The following is a 14287-nucleotide window of genomic DNA, read 5'->3' as shown; positions in this document are numbered from 1 at the left end:
CGCGCGCCGTTCAAACCTCCAACGGCCGGGGCGGGGGTGGGGACATGGCGACAGCGCTGGGGACCGGGGCGCGGCGGCCGGGAGCAGCCATAAAGCTGAGGCTCGGGGTAGCGGCGGCGGACGGCCCCGCGTGGCCCCGGGTGTTCCTGCGCTAGGCCGGGGCTCGCGGCCCGCCCTCGCCGGTGCCTTGTGGCCGTGCCCGGCAGCTCGGGGCGCAGGTGACCCCGGTGGGACAGAGGCCCTGATCGGCGAGCAGGTCCCTGCCTCCCTCAGAGAGTTCTGCCGCACCTGTTCCTGGTTCCACAGCACTCGTCATTGCTTTTTCCTTACTATCAATGCGCTCCCAGCTGGGAGAGGCTTGTGCCTGCTTCTCATATTGTATTTGTCTTTTACATAGTTGCAGTGTGGGGGTAATTGTAATCATTTTGCCATTGAAACAGTCTAATGAGCCTTGTTTCTTGCTCCCATCTTCAGAAGAAATTCTTGCTAGTGGTTCCTAAGTGTGTGAGATTTATGTTATTATTGATTCTTCTCCAACTGCAACTATCAACTTCTTTATCACACCATAGAATCAAAGAATGGTTTGGGTTGGAAGGGACCTTAAAGACCATCTGGTTCCAAATCCCCTGCCGTTTGGACACTTTCACTGATCTCATAAGTAGTCCTGCGAAAGCTTACGGAGATCAAGAACTTTGTATTTGATATTTTATCAGTGCCTGTATTTTTTTATAGTGGAGGAAACACCTCTTATGAGGAAAGGTGGAGGGAGTTGAGCCTGTTGAAACCAGAGAATTACAAGACTGAGAGGGGATTTTATCAATGCCCACAAATATCGGAAAAACAGGTATCAAGAGAATGGGAACAAGTGGTGCCCAGTGACAGGACAAGGGGCAACAGGTACAAACTAATACACAAAGAATTCCATCTGAATAGGAGGAAAATTTTCTTAGAGGGCAGAAGAGAACTGGGACTCTGCTGCCCAGAGAGGTTATGGAGTCTCCTTCTCTGGAGATACTCAAAAGCTGTCTGGATGAGATCCTGTGCAACCTGCTCTGCATGACCCTGCTTTAGCAGGGGGCTTGGGCTTGATGTTCTCCAGAGATCCCTGCCCACCCCAGCCATTCCAGCAGGACAGAGTGAGGAGAGGGGTAGAAAAAAAAAGGCTAGGAAGAGCAGCAACTTCCAGTCTTTATAGTGTCACTGGTCCAGCTAGTCTTTGGAAACCCAGAATGTGGCTGCAGCCTAGGCAGAGCTGGCTCAGGTGCTGGGCCAGAGCAGTTCTTCCAGCCTGAGCACAGCTGTCCTTGGTCTACTGCCTTTGTTACTGTGGAGCATTTGCCATGGGGAAATTGGAAAACCTGTTGCCTGAACCATTTAAAGTAGACCAAAAAAAAAAAAAAAAACTAGACAAAAGGGTATAAAGCACAAGTTTTGCTGGCCTTTAGAATTCTCTAGGAATAATATGACATTATGGATTTTATGATAATCACAGTGCATTCCTTAGTGAGAAAATTTAAAACAAATCAGTCATTTGTGTTATGTTAAAGCTAAGTATTGGGTAAAACTTCCACAGCGTGTCTTTCTTCCCCAGTAAACACATGACTTGTGTGAACTGATAAAATGGCATTTACAGTTTAAAAACATGAACATGACCCAAAATGATCTTGCACAGGATGTGACTTCACATCACATACAACAGATAACTACAGTGTACACTTTTTTTAGTTATTAAATAACCTGTGGGTATAATGAGGAAAGCTATGGACCACTCCCAGCTTATCTGCACTTTTGTCTGTGCTCATGATGTGATTTGCAGAAGAAACTTATTCATACACAGGTTATTGTTACATGTGCATTTGTTGCCATTTTTATTGTGGGTCACTGGGGTTTCATTCATTGAAGCTGAAGCTTTTGTGGAGTGGTAATGGACTGATGTGAATTGATAGCAGAGTTAATACTTTGTACTGGATAAATCTGTATGCATTGCAGGTTCAGATACAAGAGTGCTCCTTCTCTTAGGAACTTGCTCCTGCTGCCTTCTTTCTCACCAGCAGAGGTCCAGCTAACATACCAATTTCAAAACTGGAACAAGGGTAAATCTCTTGCTGTCACCGTGCAAACAAATTTTAAAGACTCGTTATGTCTGTGAGTTCAGCTAGGTGTGATTTCCCTACCACACCTGAACAATGGGACTGATGTGAGTGTATTAGAAACTGGAAGTTGAGAAACAGGGAATGAATCAGTAATGACTGGTGAGGAGCCATCAGCAGATGGCTGTACCACATCACAAGAACTAAGGGCTTGGTGTTACGCTGAGCCTGCTTCATCAGGGGTGTAAGCAGCTCATTGAAGGCAATATGAGTTTTATATGCCTACAACCAAGTGTGCTAAACAATACTTGTGTTCACCCCTGGTCAATCAATAGTCTCAAATTCTCAGAGACAATCAGCAGTCAAATAACTTAGGTTTTACATACAACACAACTTAAGAAAACAGTAGTTAGCTTTTACAGCATTGAGGAATGAGCTATGCTGAATAGGAGGATGTTATTACATTCTGTTAAATATTACATTTAAAATAACATTTTGGGTGATTACCCAGCTGACACAACCTTGCCCTTTAATCAGCTCTCTGCACTTTGAAAGGCAGTTTAAGAAAGTGGTGGGTTATCTGCAGGAAAATTTCTTACACTTTTGGTGTGTGGAACTTTGACTTTACTGCACAGGTTTTAAAATCTATACAAGTCTTTTCTATAAACTGCAGGCTTACTTATGCTTCATTTAACTTAAATACAGCTGTTTAACCATGGAACTGAACATGTAACCCAGCTTTTCTGAGGGTTTTTGAAGAAACAATGCAAGTGGCAATAAAGACTGTGTGAGCTTACCTGAGAAAAAGTGACTTGGGCTAACCTGGCACTCAGGCTACTGTGCACAAAAGCCAGTTCTTGTAGCATCAGTGACTGCAAGCTGTCCCTTTGCTGTAGTTGCACTGCCCTCATCCCATGGGGTGTTTGTGTAAAGAGAAGGGCAGACACACAAGAATCCAGTGAAGCTCAATAGCAGCACAGCACTGGCTGTCACCCTCAGGAACACTCTGTCCAGTCTGAACTCTCACACTGCCACTTGATCATCTTTATCCATACAAGGATATATATTTGTTTTATCCCTACAGGCAGATATGGATGTTTCCCTAAGGATGGTGACTGGATTTGGAAAACAATAACAAAGGTTTCTACAATTTTTACAACAGCCGATGTCAATTACAGAATCATTACAAGTGTGATACTAGTTTTGATTTTTCAGTGTATTTTATTACTGTTTCAATTGTACAATTTCCACATTAGAGAACAATATATAATGTACAGTACACAACTTGCATGGCTCCCAGGTTTTGAAGTCATGTGCCAAGTTCAGGCTGAAAAAGAGAGTTCACCATGCCTAAAATGAAAGCAGGCACATACACACAGTTCTACATTGCTGCAGCATTAGCACACTCTTGTGTGGCAAATATAACATTATGAGCAGCACCTGTCATTAGGAGACTGCATGTACCAAAGGGTTAATGACGTGGATCCTTAACATTCTGCCCCTGTAGCATTCCTTCATGTCAAAGTGACATCACTAGAAAGACACATTAAGCATTTAGTCCTTGGTTTTAAAAGTCAGTGAAAGAGTACAGCTATAGAAACACTTCACAAAATGAAATTACAAATTTGATATACATTTTGCATAGTTAAAAATAATGTCTAGATAACCTTGGTTACTGGATTTTTGTCTTCTGGCCTTTGTACTTTTGCTTTGTGCTGAACAGTTATTCACAATACTCCCTCATTCAGTGCCCCCCAGTCAGTTCAGATACCTTTCCATTTCTTTGGCTGCTTTCTTTTCCTTAACATCTTTTAACCTTTTGTATTCCTCCTACAGCAATATGCTATGCCAGACATCCACTCCCTTACCTTTGGCTACTCGTGTTTCTTTTCTTCAGCTTTTCCCTCCTCTTCAGACACTTCCCCTTTCTTGTTACTCTTCTCAACATCTCTGGGCTCTTTCTCATCTTCAACCATTCTGACTATCTCTTGATAGAGAGACAATGCCACAGGTTTCTCCTTGTTGCATCCAGCTGCTCTTGCTATTTGCAATACCACTTCTAAATCCTTCAAAAGCATTCACCTCTAAGTGCCTCATGCTTTCCATAATTACACATGGAAAGTTTTTAATGTTTTTTTTTTTTTATAGTGAATGGAAGATGAAAATCCAACTCACTGCCTTGAATAGTGCCTCATGCTTTCCATAATTACACATGGAAAGTTTTTAATGGTTTTTTTTTAATAGTGAATGGAAAATGAAAATCCAACTCACTGCCTTGAACTGGAGCTAGAAAGAAGAAAGCTAATAGAGGGAAACAGAATGAATTACAATCCCAATGTAATAGTGCATATTCCCTCTCTTGAACTTGGGGTTATTTGGGTTTTTTCCCTTTTAGCATGGAGTTAAACTTCTTCACAGTGTGTCAACGTATTGTCATTGTTGTAATTTTCTGCTGCAGTAAACTTAGGTTTGATCACATTTGCTTCTTTAATCTGTTCATATGAGTTTTTATAAATTCCCACTGTTCTTTGCTAAATTCTTTTGAACTAGTCCCTAGCATCAGGAAAATATCAGCCTCCTCCTACCTGTTGACACCAGAGCAGGGGAGGGAAAAATCCCATGGATCCTCTGTAATGCAGAGGCTGCTGAGGTAAGCACACTTTCAAAATATTACAGGGCAGCCTGGATCTCTGATTACTTACAGCATGAGCAGCTTTGCAAGTTTTGCAAACTACTGTGTGCAAAATGAAAGCTCTTCTTCCTTCACAGTCTCTTAGACTTTTAAGTCAAAAGCAATTAAGTTGCTTATAAATTGATTGTCTGCAACTTTTCGCCAGTAATTGTAACTTTGATCTCTGGTTCTGTTATAGATTTGGACTTGTTTGGTTTTGTTGGTGTTTTGTTTGTTTTTTTTTCTTGTTGTTTGTTTGTTCTGTGAGTCCAATGCAATGAGCCCAAGTGTTCAGCAGCACAGGGAGCCAAGCCAGGTTTTACTCATTTGCCCCAGCCCTGGCCCTGGCAACAGGCAGGAACATTACTACAACCACACAGAGCTCCTGTCGTCACACAGCTCTGCTCAAGCAGTTTCGCTTCAGGTTTCAAGTGTGCACACAAGCTAATCACTCACATACATTAAGAACCACTTTGAGTACTTTACTGTATTTTTTTAGTATGGCTTTAGGCTTGTTAGTTAAACATTTAAAAGGAAAAGTCTTCATTAAAAAGCACTATACATTTTGAGATAAGCTAATGCCTGTGAAAAGTGCTAGGTTAGTAACTTTGGAAAGTGCAGTCCTCCATAGAGCCAAAAACATAACAGCAACAGTGCAGGCACCTCTGACCTGCCTGCAGCAGTGAGATGCCAGCACAGGGAGTAAGGGGAAGGGTGATTAGCCCCTAGTTTGGTTCCCTGCTGACACGCACAGGGACAGCAGTTCTGAGCACCTGTCAGTCACAGCATCACTGCCAGCACCAGACTGACGTACTGGACAGCACAGCTGCCACTTGCAACAGCTCTACTTCTGCCTCAGCCAACACAGAATCATCATCATCCTTGAGGTAGATGAACAGATATTCCAACACACTTTTCCTGCACCTTTCAGTATCAAATATTTCAAGTAAAAACACCTATTTTCAAGCACTGGCACTAGTGATTTCACTTTTGCCCACAGCATTATCCCTACTGTATCACGTCTGGAATGAGCTCTGTTGTATTACATTTGGTGCTCTACATTTTCAAAGCACATCCAAAAATCAGCTACATGAAGATTACATTAAACCCTACAATTGAATCATAGTATATGATTATATATAGTGTGTGTATATATATATATATATATATGTATATATTATATCTCTATATTTTTTATGGCCAACTTATAAGCCCCTGAGAACAGAGTTTATGCAGAAACACTGGCACCAATAACACTAGAAGACGCAGCTTTATTTAGATGTAATTAGCATAGAAAGCACCTGAAATTATTTATCTTTTCTATTTATAATAGATTAACTCTTTGGGTATTTTCATAACTATATTAAGAATACATTTGTTAATTTTAATAGCCATTGTGAAAAGATTATATTTACATACAAATACACAAAGACTTGATGTGAAAGAGCAAGAAGGAAGAAAAGAAAGTGCCTGCTCTTGTGCCCTTCTTTATATACATGGGTAGTGCCTTTAAATCAATTCATATGAGTGTGGGTCCCAGCTGTGAATGAAAGTTACAGGTTCTGTTTCACAATGCTTTATGCATCTATGATTTTGACAGACTATTTAAACTGTTTTACAAATACATCCTACAGTAACTGTGTCTATGGGCTCAGGCATCCAGCCCTGAGAGAAACACAAAGTCTGTCCCCCTCTGCGTTTGTAAAAATCTCCCAGCTGGGGCACATGTTCAGAATTAACTATTTTTACAACTCTGTACTGAAACACACCTATCCACCCAGCACAGGGGATGACCCCTCAAGGTCCAAGGAGGGGATCCCTCAAGCCTTCTGGTCTGCTGGGACCCACAAACCCTTACTCCTTCCCTGTTGTAAGGCTTGGACAAGTCATTCAGGTTCACGTTGGTGACACAGTAACAGCTTCCTTAAACTGCAAAAGGAGCCCAATCCCAATTCAAAATAGATTCCACCTGTGGTTTTGTATCTACCTACAGCTGTCACTGTCCATAAAAAGTGACTTCAGTTCAAGATACCAACATTACATCACCTGTGAAAGTGAAACTGTCCATTTTGCAGAGTAAAGGAGCTTCTTATATTGGCTACATTCTTCACTAAAGTCTCCTAATACAATCTTTGTTTGCAACATACTTTGAAAGACAAACTAAACATGTTTGCAATACTTCAACAGGAAAATGGAATTCTTTCCAGACTGAAAGAATATGAATTTTAATAAGTCAATAATGACAACATTTTTGTAGGTAAGAAGTGCAAATTTGTGTGTGTTACCTCTGAGAATTTTACACTGCTACCTACAGGGAATTTTTTCATTTTCTTCATTTTGATGTGCTTTACCAGTTGAATAGTACATTTTGACCAAGAGTCATAAAGTATATTTGACTGCTGCCTCCTGACTGCACAGATGCAAAGAACACCTTGAAAGAAAAAAAGAAAAAGAAAAAAAAGAAAAAAAAGATGCTAGCTGTCAGTTTATATTTATGAAAATATTTTTACTCATGTAAGAAAGGTGATAGAATGCCACAATCCCAAATACAAGGATATACATATATCACAATTGAATTTTAATCCCACGAGAAACTTTTTAAAGTGAAACTGTACGTGTGATACAACTGCATATTTTCAATGTATTTCTTTCCCTATTTGAAAAGACATAGGAGAACATTTAAAAATAATTAATCTAAGGTTTTAGGGTTTCAGTTTTCTAAATATGACAGTGGGACTAAACATATTTCAAAGAACATTTACCAAAATTGTTATATGCAAGAAATTACATCTGATTATTCATGCCCTGGTGTCTGCAATTAAGAGTTTGTTGGGGGGGGGCGGGTTTTGGGGGTTTTTTCCCCCTGATGACTGCTCTGAGCTGCCTGTAACTTCAGTAGCCCAGGACAGGCAATCCTGTAGCTGGGAATTTTTGGGGCTCACTCACTAACCCTCCCCGCTACACCTGTGGTGGTGTGCAGTTCACAATGCCTGTATTTGTTATCTCTGAAAGCAGTGAGGGCTGGGGGGAATAGAGAGTTCTAACAGCTGGTGGTGAGAATGTGTGCAACATCCCTAAGGAATATCCATAATGGGTGCTTTGTGGGACCAGTGACTACTCTGGCTTTGAAGAGGGAAGTTATACCAAGGTAGGAAATAACCAGTAACAAAGTTACCAAAATTAACTGGTCTGTCATAGTCAGCTATTACTCATTTTTGCTAAGTCACCACACTCTTACTCTAGTCATTTCTGTACCTTGTCATTTCTTTCACATAGAAATTTTAGCTTCTGTGCTTTCTTGTGCATAAATACTCCTTCCAGATTTCCTGTTTCCACAGAGCGTAGTTCAATTGCTTTTTCTCCCCAGCCCATGACCTGATTGGACTGAAGGTAAGCTAGAAAAAAAAGAAAAGGAAAAAAGTTACTATTTAACAGCTGAAAGACTGATTCTTGCCTCATTTATGTTAATTATGGATCTGAAGCATTTCTCTTTGATAACAATATATTGTGAATTAATATTTTAAGTTTACACGAAAAGCCTTAGGAATAGTAACTAAATTTCAGTTTGTCCTCTCAGACTTATTTTGAACTCTAGACATAAATCTTAACTACTGCTGTATATTTTAGACTCACAAAATCTTGGAGGAAAACTCTGAAGGGCATCTTGTTTAACCACTGGCCCCAAAGTGGGGCCAAAATAGACAAGGCTTGTACAGATATGGTTTGATGGATATTTCACAAGCTTTCCAAGACCCTGCTGCAATGCATCACTACTTTCAAGGCTGAACATTTCTTCCTAATATCTTGGTGCAAATTGTGCCCATCTTTGCTCTCATCCTTTAACTGTTCATACTCTAGAAAAGTCTTGATTGTCTTCTCTGTACCCACTGTACTCTGTTCCTATTAAGAAGCTGGGTTCGTATTTACTATAGAGTTCAGCTTAGTCTGAAACCTAAATACTTCAGAATCTGAGACCATGGCATGATTAATTTGGTGTCTTCCCATCCCTGCTTATATGCAATATTTCCAAAACAAAAAGAAGATATTCTAGCACCGTGGAAGCTTACTACAATGCTCCCCTTAAATCTGGCAATAAGAAACTGGAATAGTGATGAAGGAGTTAAGACCACAGATTTCAAATTAGGCACAGTTTCAGTGAAAACCCTCTCACTGGTACTTGTATGGGCTTCCAAGGTAAAATCACATTAGTTAAGCTCTATTGGTAGTCAGTGCTCAGGAGTTGTTCTTCTTGCTCAACTATCAACTGTCATTTCACTAGTCTGAGAATTCTCTTGCTCTAAAATGATGTAGAGGGAATGTGTACACTGGACTGGCTTTTAGCTTCATTGGACAGTGTATATCTGCCCTACATTACTAGTGTGAGCAAGGTCTGCTTCTTAAAACCTTCTGTGTTGATTTAGGTTTTTGTCTAAAAATTGAACATTCAGTACAGACTGATACTGGAAACAGCAGCCTGCAATCCTGCTTGAGAAGGACAGCAGAAAATAAAGGCAATATGCTCACGTGACTGGATATACTTCTAGCAGGGCTGATTTAATATTAACTTGGAATCCTTGCTTTACGATTGTTGTTAGAACAAATGTATGAAAATCCTACCTCCTTGGAAACACATATGGTTTGGTTACAGTGTTGTGCTTTTAGTTTCCTCAGAGTCTATAAATTTCCCCTAAATCTGTTCAGAAGACTTTCAGTTATTCTTTGTGCACACTGAAAGCTTCCCTGTCACTAGTGCTGAGGGCAAGATAATTCTTTCCCAGTATTCCAGTCATGAGGAAAGAGGAAGAAATCAACCTGTTTTAAAAGCAAAGCAGTAGTGAGTAACCAAGGGTGGCAAAAGAGGAGGAATATTTTTTCTAAAACTCAAACCCATGCAATTAATATATTTTACAATCTTTTGTTTGTGCTTCAGGCTGTACAACAGGGCATCATTGCTGTAGGCTGTGGAGAAAGTGTCATTAACATTTGTGAACAGTGCAGCAGTAGCAGGATGAGCCTAGGGCAGCACCCATGCAACCTACAGTATCTGAAAAGTAATCCCAGACCACACATAAAGTGAAGAACATCAAAATTATACAAGACTCAAAGTTTTGCTATTTTTTTGTAGCAACTGATATCACATTAATCTTTTCAAAGTTCACTTTTGAACACAATAGAGACAGAGGCACCCTGTGGTTCTGAGGGTGGGAAGCAAAGCCGGTGCATATATATATATAAACACAGCACCAATCTGTTCTGTGGCTGCACTGTTTAGTATAGGTCATATAGAACTAATAAGCAATAAAGAACTAATAAAGAACTAATAAGTCTCCTGATCTTTTCCACTACATGAAATTTACACTCCAGCTGCCGCTCTGCTGTGTCTGTATCTGTCTGTGCCTTTGGCAGATTTCAATTTGATAGCTTCCTTGCAGCTCCCAGTAACCACTTCATTAGTCTCTACTGCAACCTCTAGGTCATCTGCTGGGCCACTTCTGCTGTGTTCTGAAGAGATCTGACCTCCAGGCAGTATTCAAAACAGGAACAGAATAAAGCAGATACACCAAGTTCAGCCCTGATGCTCTGCTGTCTGGCCAATATACCCAGAACCTCGCAACTGACAACGGCAGATTTAGGTACAAGTAGCATTAAATCTCAGCTTTGCAGCAGAATCAAAAAATTCTTTCCCAAATTTCTTCTTTGAAACAGCATGCAAACAAAATGGCCTCATTACATCACTGGCACAGTTGACCAGTAATAAGGATTTATCTATACATGGAGATTAATTTGAAGGATAGCAGGCTATCAATTCAAAGGTCAGTACTGAGTCATGATAATCCTCCAGTGTGGGAGCTCTGAGAGGTGTTCTGTGTGAGATGAACCGAGAGCAGATACTCAAAGTTGTCTTGTTTTGGAACAACAGCTCCTATACCACGAGCACCTTGGGAATAGTTACTTTGAGTCCACTTTCCACTGCAGCTTTAGATAAAAATATCCTTTGCTTCCAGCTGGTATGTTGTAGAGCATTGAGAGAGTAATTTAACCACCTTTTGGTAACACTGTTTCTCTACAGAATGGTCTTCTTGCTTCTAAAATGTACAGGGAAAAGGAAATAAAGACTTTTACTAGTTCCTCTGGGAATATCCAGATTTGTGTCAACCCTTTATGGCTACATACTGTAAATAATTCATTACTCACACAAAAGGGCAAGAGTGCTCCTGAATCTTATTAACCTGATGTTTCTTAATGCCTTTTTGAAACCTGTTTTATAGAAAATATTACAGCTATATTTATATTTAGCCCTACATATGTGTACATCTTTCAGATTAAACATAGAATACTTCCACAGTTTTTTAATTTCCCATGGGATTTCAGCTTCCTCTCTCCGATTTCTTATTAACAGATTGGTCACAGAGGTCCCAATTTAAGACTATGAGTAAGACATATTTAGATTCTTTGCCCTAAATCCATCGATTATAATACAAACTTTTTTATTTTTTGTATCAAAATACTCTCACCAACTACAAACTTTTCTTTCAAAATACTTGTTTAAAGAAATCAAGAAATAAGCAAAGGATGACTAGAGAGCAACAGGGTAACACAAGACCCTTCTGTCTCTGCAACAGAGAGTGAAAATTGAGATATGCTCATACAGACTTCAGGAGGTTTGAAATTGGTACAGAAATCCCAGGAAAACAGGATCTTTTAAGAAACTATCAAGTTGCCCCTAAGTTGGGCCATTCAAATAACAATTATTCACACTTAGAATGTTTTTGTCTGCAGCCAAGGATATCAAAGGATTAAGAAAATTAACAGGAGTTAGGGGTAAAATTATTAAAATAACAGTTAACAGAGGCCTTATCTGAAGTTTGAGTAGTGTGTTTATAGGTCAGGTTAATTTTTAGTGGAAGTATCATTTCAATCAGAAGTTACATTTGGTTTGTACCACATCCCAAAGATGGGCTTTCCCTAAAACGACTCAGGTAGAAGTGAAAGGAAAAAGGTGAACATCCTTGATTTTTCACAGTGGTATGCAGTTTCCTCCAAGCTAATGACAGGCTTCTGTGCAGTCTAATTGTCTTGGACTTGTTTTGTTGGTATGTTTGTTTTAAAATACAGAACAGGAGTGAGACAGAAATTAACAAGTAATAAACCCAAAAATCTGCCTGCTTTGTTCTTCATTTCCCCATACTGTTAGCATGAATTCCTATGGGAAAGGTGAAACAAACAGCTGTCCTGGCTGCAGTACAACCAGAATCTCCTCCTACACAGACAACTGCAAGCATGGGGAGATTAAGAATCTATCACAAATATCCTGGGATGGCAGCCCTGTGAATTTGAAGTGCTAAAATGGAGGAGCCATTTGACAGCAGTTACAGATCTCTTCAGTAACTGACCCTTCAGTAGCTGTGAATTTCTACATAAAATGCTGTCAGCTATGAGCAACCAAAACACTTCTTCCCCTCTGTAATTCATATAATTCTCCCTGTGGAAACTGGTGGTAAGCTGCATTCTCAGTGAAGTCTGTCTGTATAGTCAATGTGTGATGCAATAAACAGTGTGACAAGAATACAGACTGTGTCCAAATGAGAAGTCCCTATTGCAATTATTGCCTGTGTTAACACAAACACCCATAAATCTGTTTACTCTTTTACGCATCTGGTTTGCTCAGAAGCTGCTTTATGTGCCATACAGCCATTTTCACATAGATACAAACCTCATAAAGAAGTCAGGCTTCATGCAGCAGCACCTTATATTTAACAGAGAGCTATTTTTCATACATACCTACAGATGCTGGCATTTCTCCCCACTGTAGAACAGTCTCCTTTGTGAAATGCCCATATATATCAATGTAGATGCCTTCATCCTCATAGGTGAGCAGGAGCTCCATGCCACTGGTGTTCGGGAGGATGATAATGGCATGGGGGCGAATCGTCCCCTGGATCTAGAATCGTATTTTACTAAGATTTATATCAGAACACAGACTGCAATTTCAGTGATGACATCCATCTAACTAGCTTGGCAGAGCAATAAAAAGAACTAGCTCATGGCTCATGGAAAGTGAAAGAAATGCCTGTTCTCAGAGGCTGTATAGTTTGCTAGTAAGCCTCTAAGACAGACTTTCTCTCCTTCTCCCCCCTTTGAATATGACAGCAGGTTTGCAAATAAATCAATGTTCAATAGTTCACATTAAATTTACCAGTGTTAATTGGTTTCAAGAAGCCATGGAGCCATTGAGACACAATAATATTTACTTAGTACCTTACAAAATACTTGCATTATACAAATAGGAGAAAGGTGAAATAAATTTGAATTCACAACTTTGTCAGAAGATGGACAGAAACTTCCACATTCCAGGAGATCAGTGCTTTCACTTTCCATGATATTTCTCTTTCCCCATTCACAAGTTAAAAACCTGCAAATTTAATAACATTTATCTTGCTGTAAAAAGTTCCCTGGACCTTTTCACTCTGTCTTTCCCTTCCCAGATCCTTCACTACAAATAGCTGCCCATTTGACTGCTGTTGGGCACACCTCTGCATGCCACAGGAACAGTGCATTTCACTCACACGAATCTCTCCCAGAAGCCAACACATCCCAAGCAAAAAAACCCCAAAAAACCAAAAGTGAAGTATACAACCATGAAGGTGGGGTTTTGTGAAAGCATTTTTGAAAGAAAAAGAGGACAGCCTTAAAAAAACAGTAACAAAGCACTTCCTTGTTTAAAGCGCTACTCAAACCAGGATGTTACACAGTAAATTAAACCACCACAATTAATATTTTTATAGGATGCATATGACTGGAGCTTTACATCATTCTCACAAGCCAGCCACACACAGGTCTTTTTTTTTCCCCTCAAGCACAGACATTTATGCACACTGTAAGGGCACAACGAACAGTAAAAGAAGCACTGAAGCTGTACTTGCCAAACTGAATACACTCAGGCCACCCACTTGACTCCGTGCCTCGGCAACAACTATCCGTAACACTAGAACGGGGATCCAGAGCCGCAGAGCAATTTTAATGCGCCGCCTCGGGACCCGCATGAGCGACCGCAGCAGGTAAGAGATGAAGAAAGAGGTGGGGAACCAGGAAAAGAGGCTACCAGAAAGCAAGAGTATCTCAAGTCAGCCTGTTACAGTCTGGGCTATTGCCACCACAAAGCTCCTTGAGGTAAGTGTCCAGTTCTAGCTCTTTCAAAATAATAGAGTATCAAATCAAAAAAGATAGAGCTGCTGTAGGAGCTGATTTATTTCAGGTCTAAGACTCTGAAAGGAAAATATATTTTTAGTCTGTGCTAACTTGTGGCTGAAGAGCTCACACAAATGCAGTCAGTCTCAGGTGCCCCACATATTCAGGGCAGTCACCTGGGAAATCTCTCTCATCAGGTACCTAATTGTATTTGCAGCCAGTTGAAAAAGTAAAGCCTCTAAGAAAGTTCACTTTTTTTCTTTGCCTTTCTTCTCTTGGGCAATTATGCTAATGATCCTTTTGACAAGTCACTGCTCACCTTGCTCAGCAACCCACT

At 40.2% G+C, this 14287-nt stretch overlaps 1 protein-coding gene across 2 annotated transcripts in view; it reads right to left on the bottom strand.

Annotated features, from left to right (window-relative positions):
- Positions 1–4281: 4281 nt before the first annotated feature.
- NRK (Nik related kinase) overlaps positions 4282–14287 on the bottom strand; it is an 88359-nt gene continuing 78353 nt past the window's right edge. Inside the window, exons 29-31 of one of the 2 annotated variants that reach the window (XM_041396479.1) lie at positions 12544–12703; positions 8017–8156; positions 4282–7192 (exon numbers count right to left, since the gene is read on the bottom strand). In XM_041396479.1, coding sequence (XP_041252413.1) covers positions 7109–7192; positions 8017–8156; positions 12544–12703 — 384 coding nt within the window. In that variant the 3' untranslated portion in view covers positions 4282–7108. Of the gene's footprint in view, positions 7193–8016; positions 8157–12543; positions 12704–13764; positions 13861–14287 lie in introns of those variants that run through there. The other variant, XM_041396481.1, reaches the window with a different exon arrangement.

The sequence above is a fragment of the Onychostruthus taczanowskii genome, unplaced genomic scaffold (assembly GCF_017590055.1).
Source record: "Onychostruthus taczanowskii isolate IOZ18803 unplaced genomic scaffold, ASM1759005v1 scaffold13, whole genome shotgun sequence".
Taxonomy (NCBI): domain Eukaryota; kingdom Metazoa; phylum Chordata; class Aves; order Passeriformes; family Passeridae; genus Onychostruthus; species Onychostruthus taczanowskii.
The sequence above is the reverse complement of the archived record's forward strand: the minus strand, read 5'-3'. Positions and strand labels throughout refer to the sequence as shown.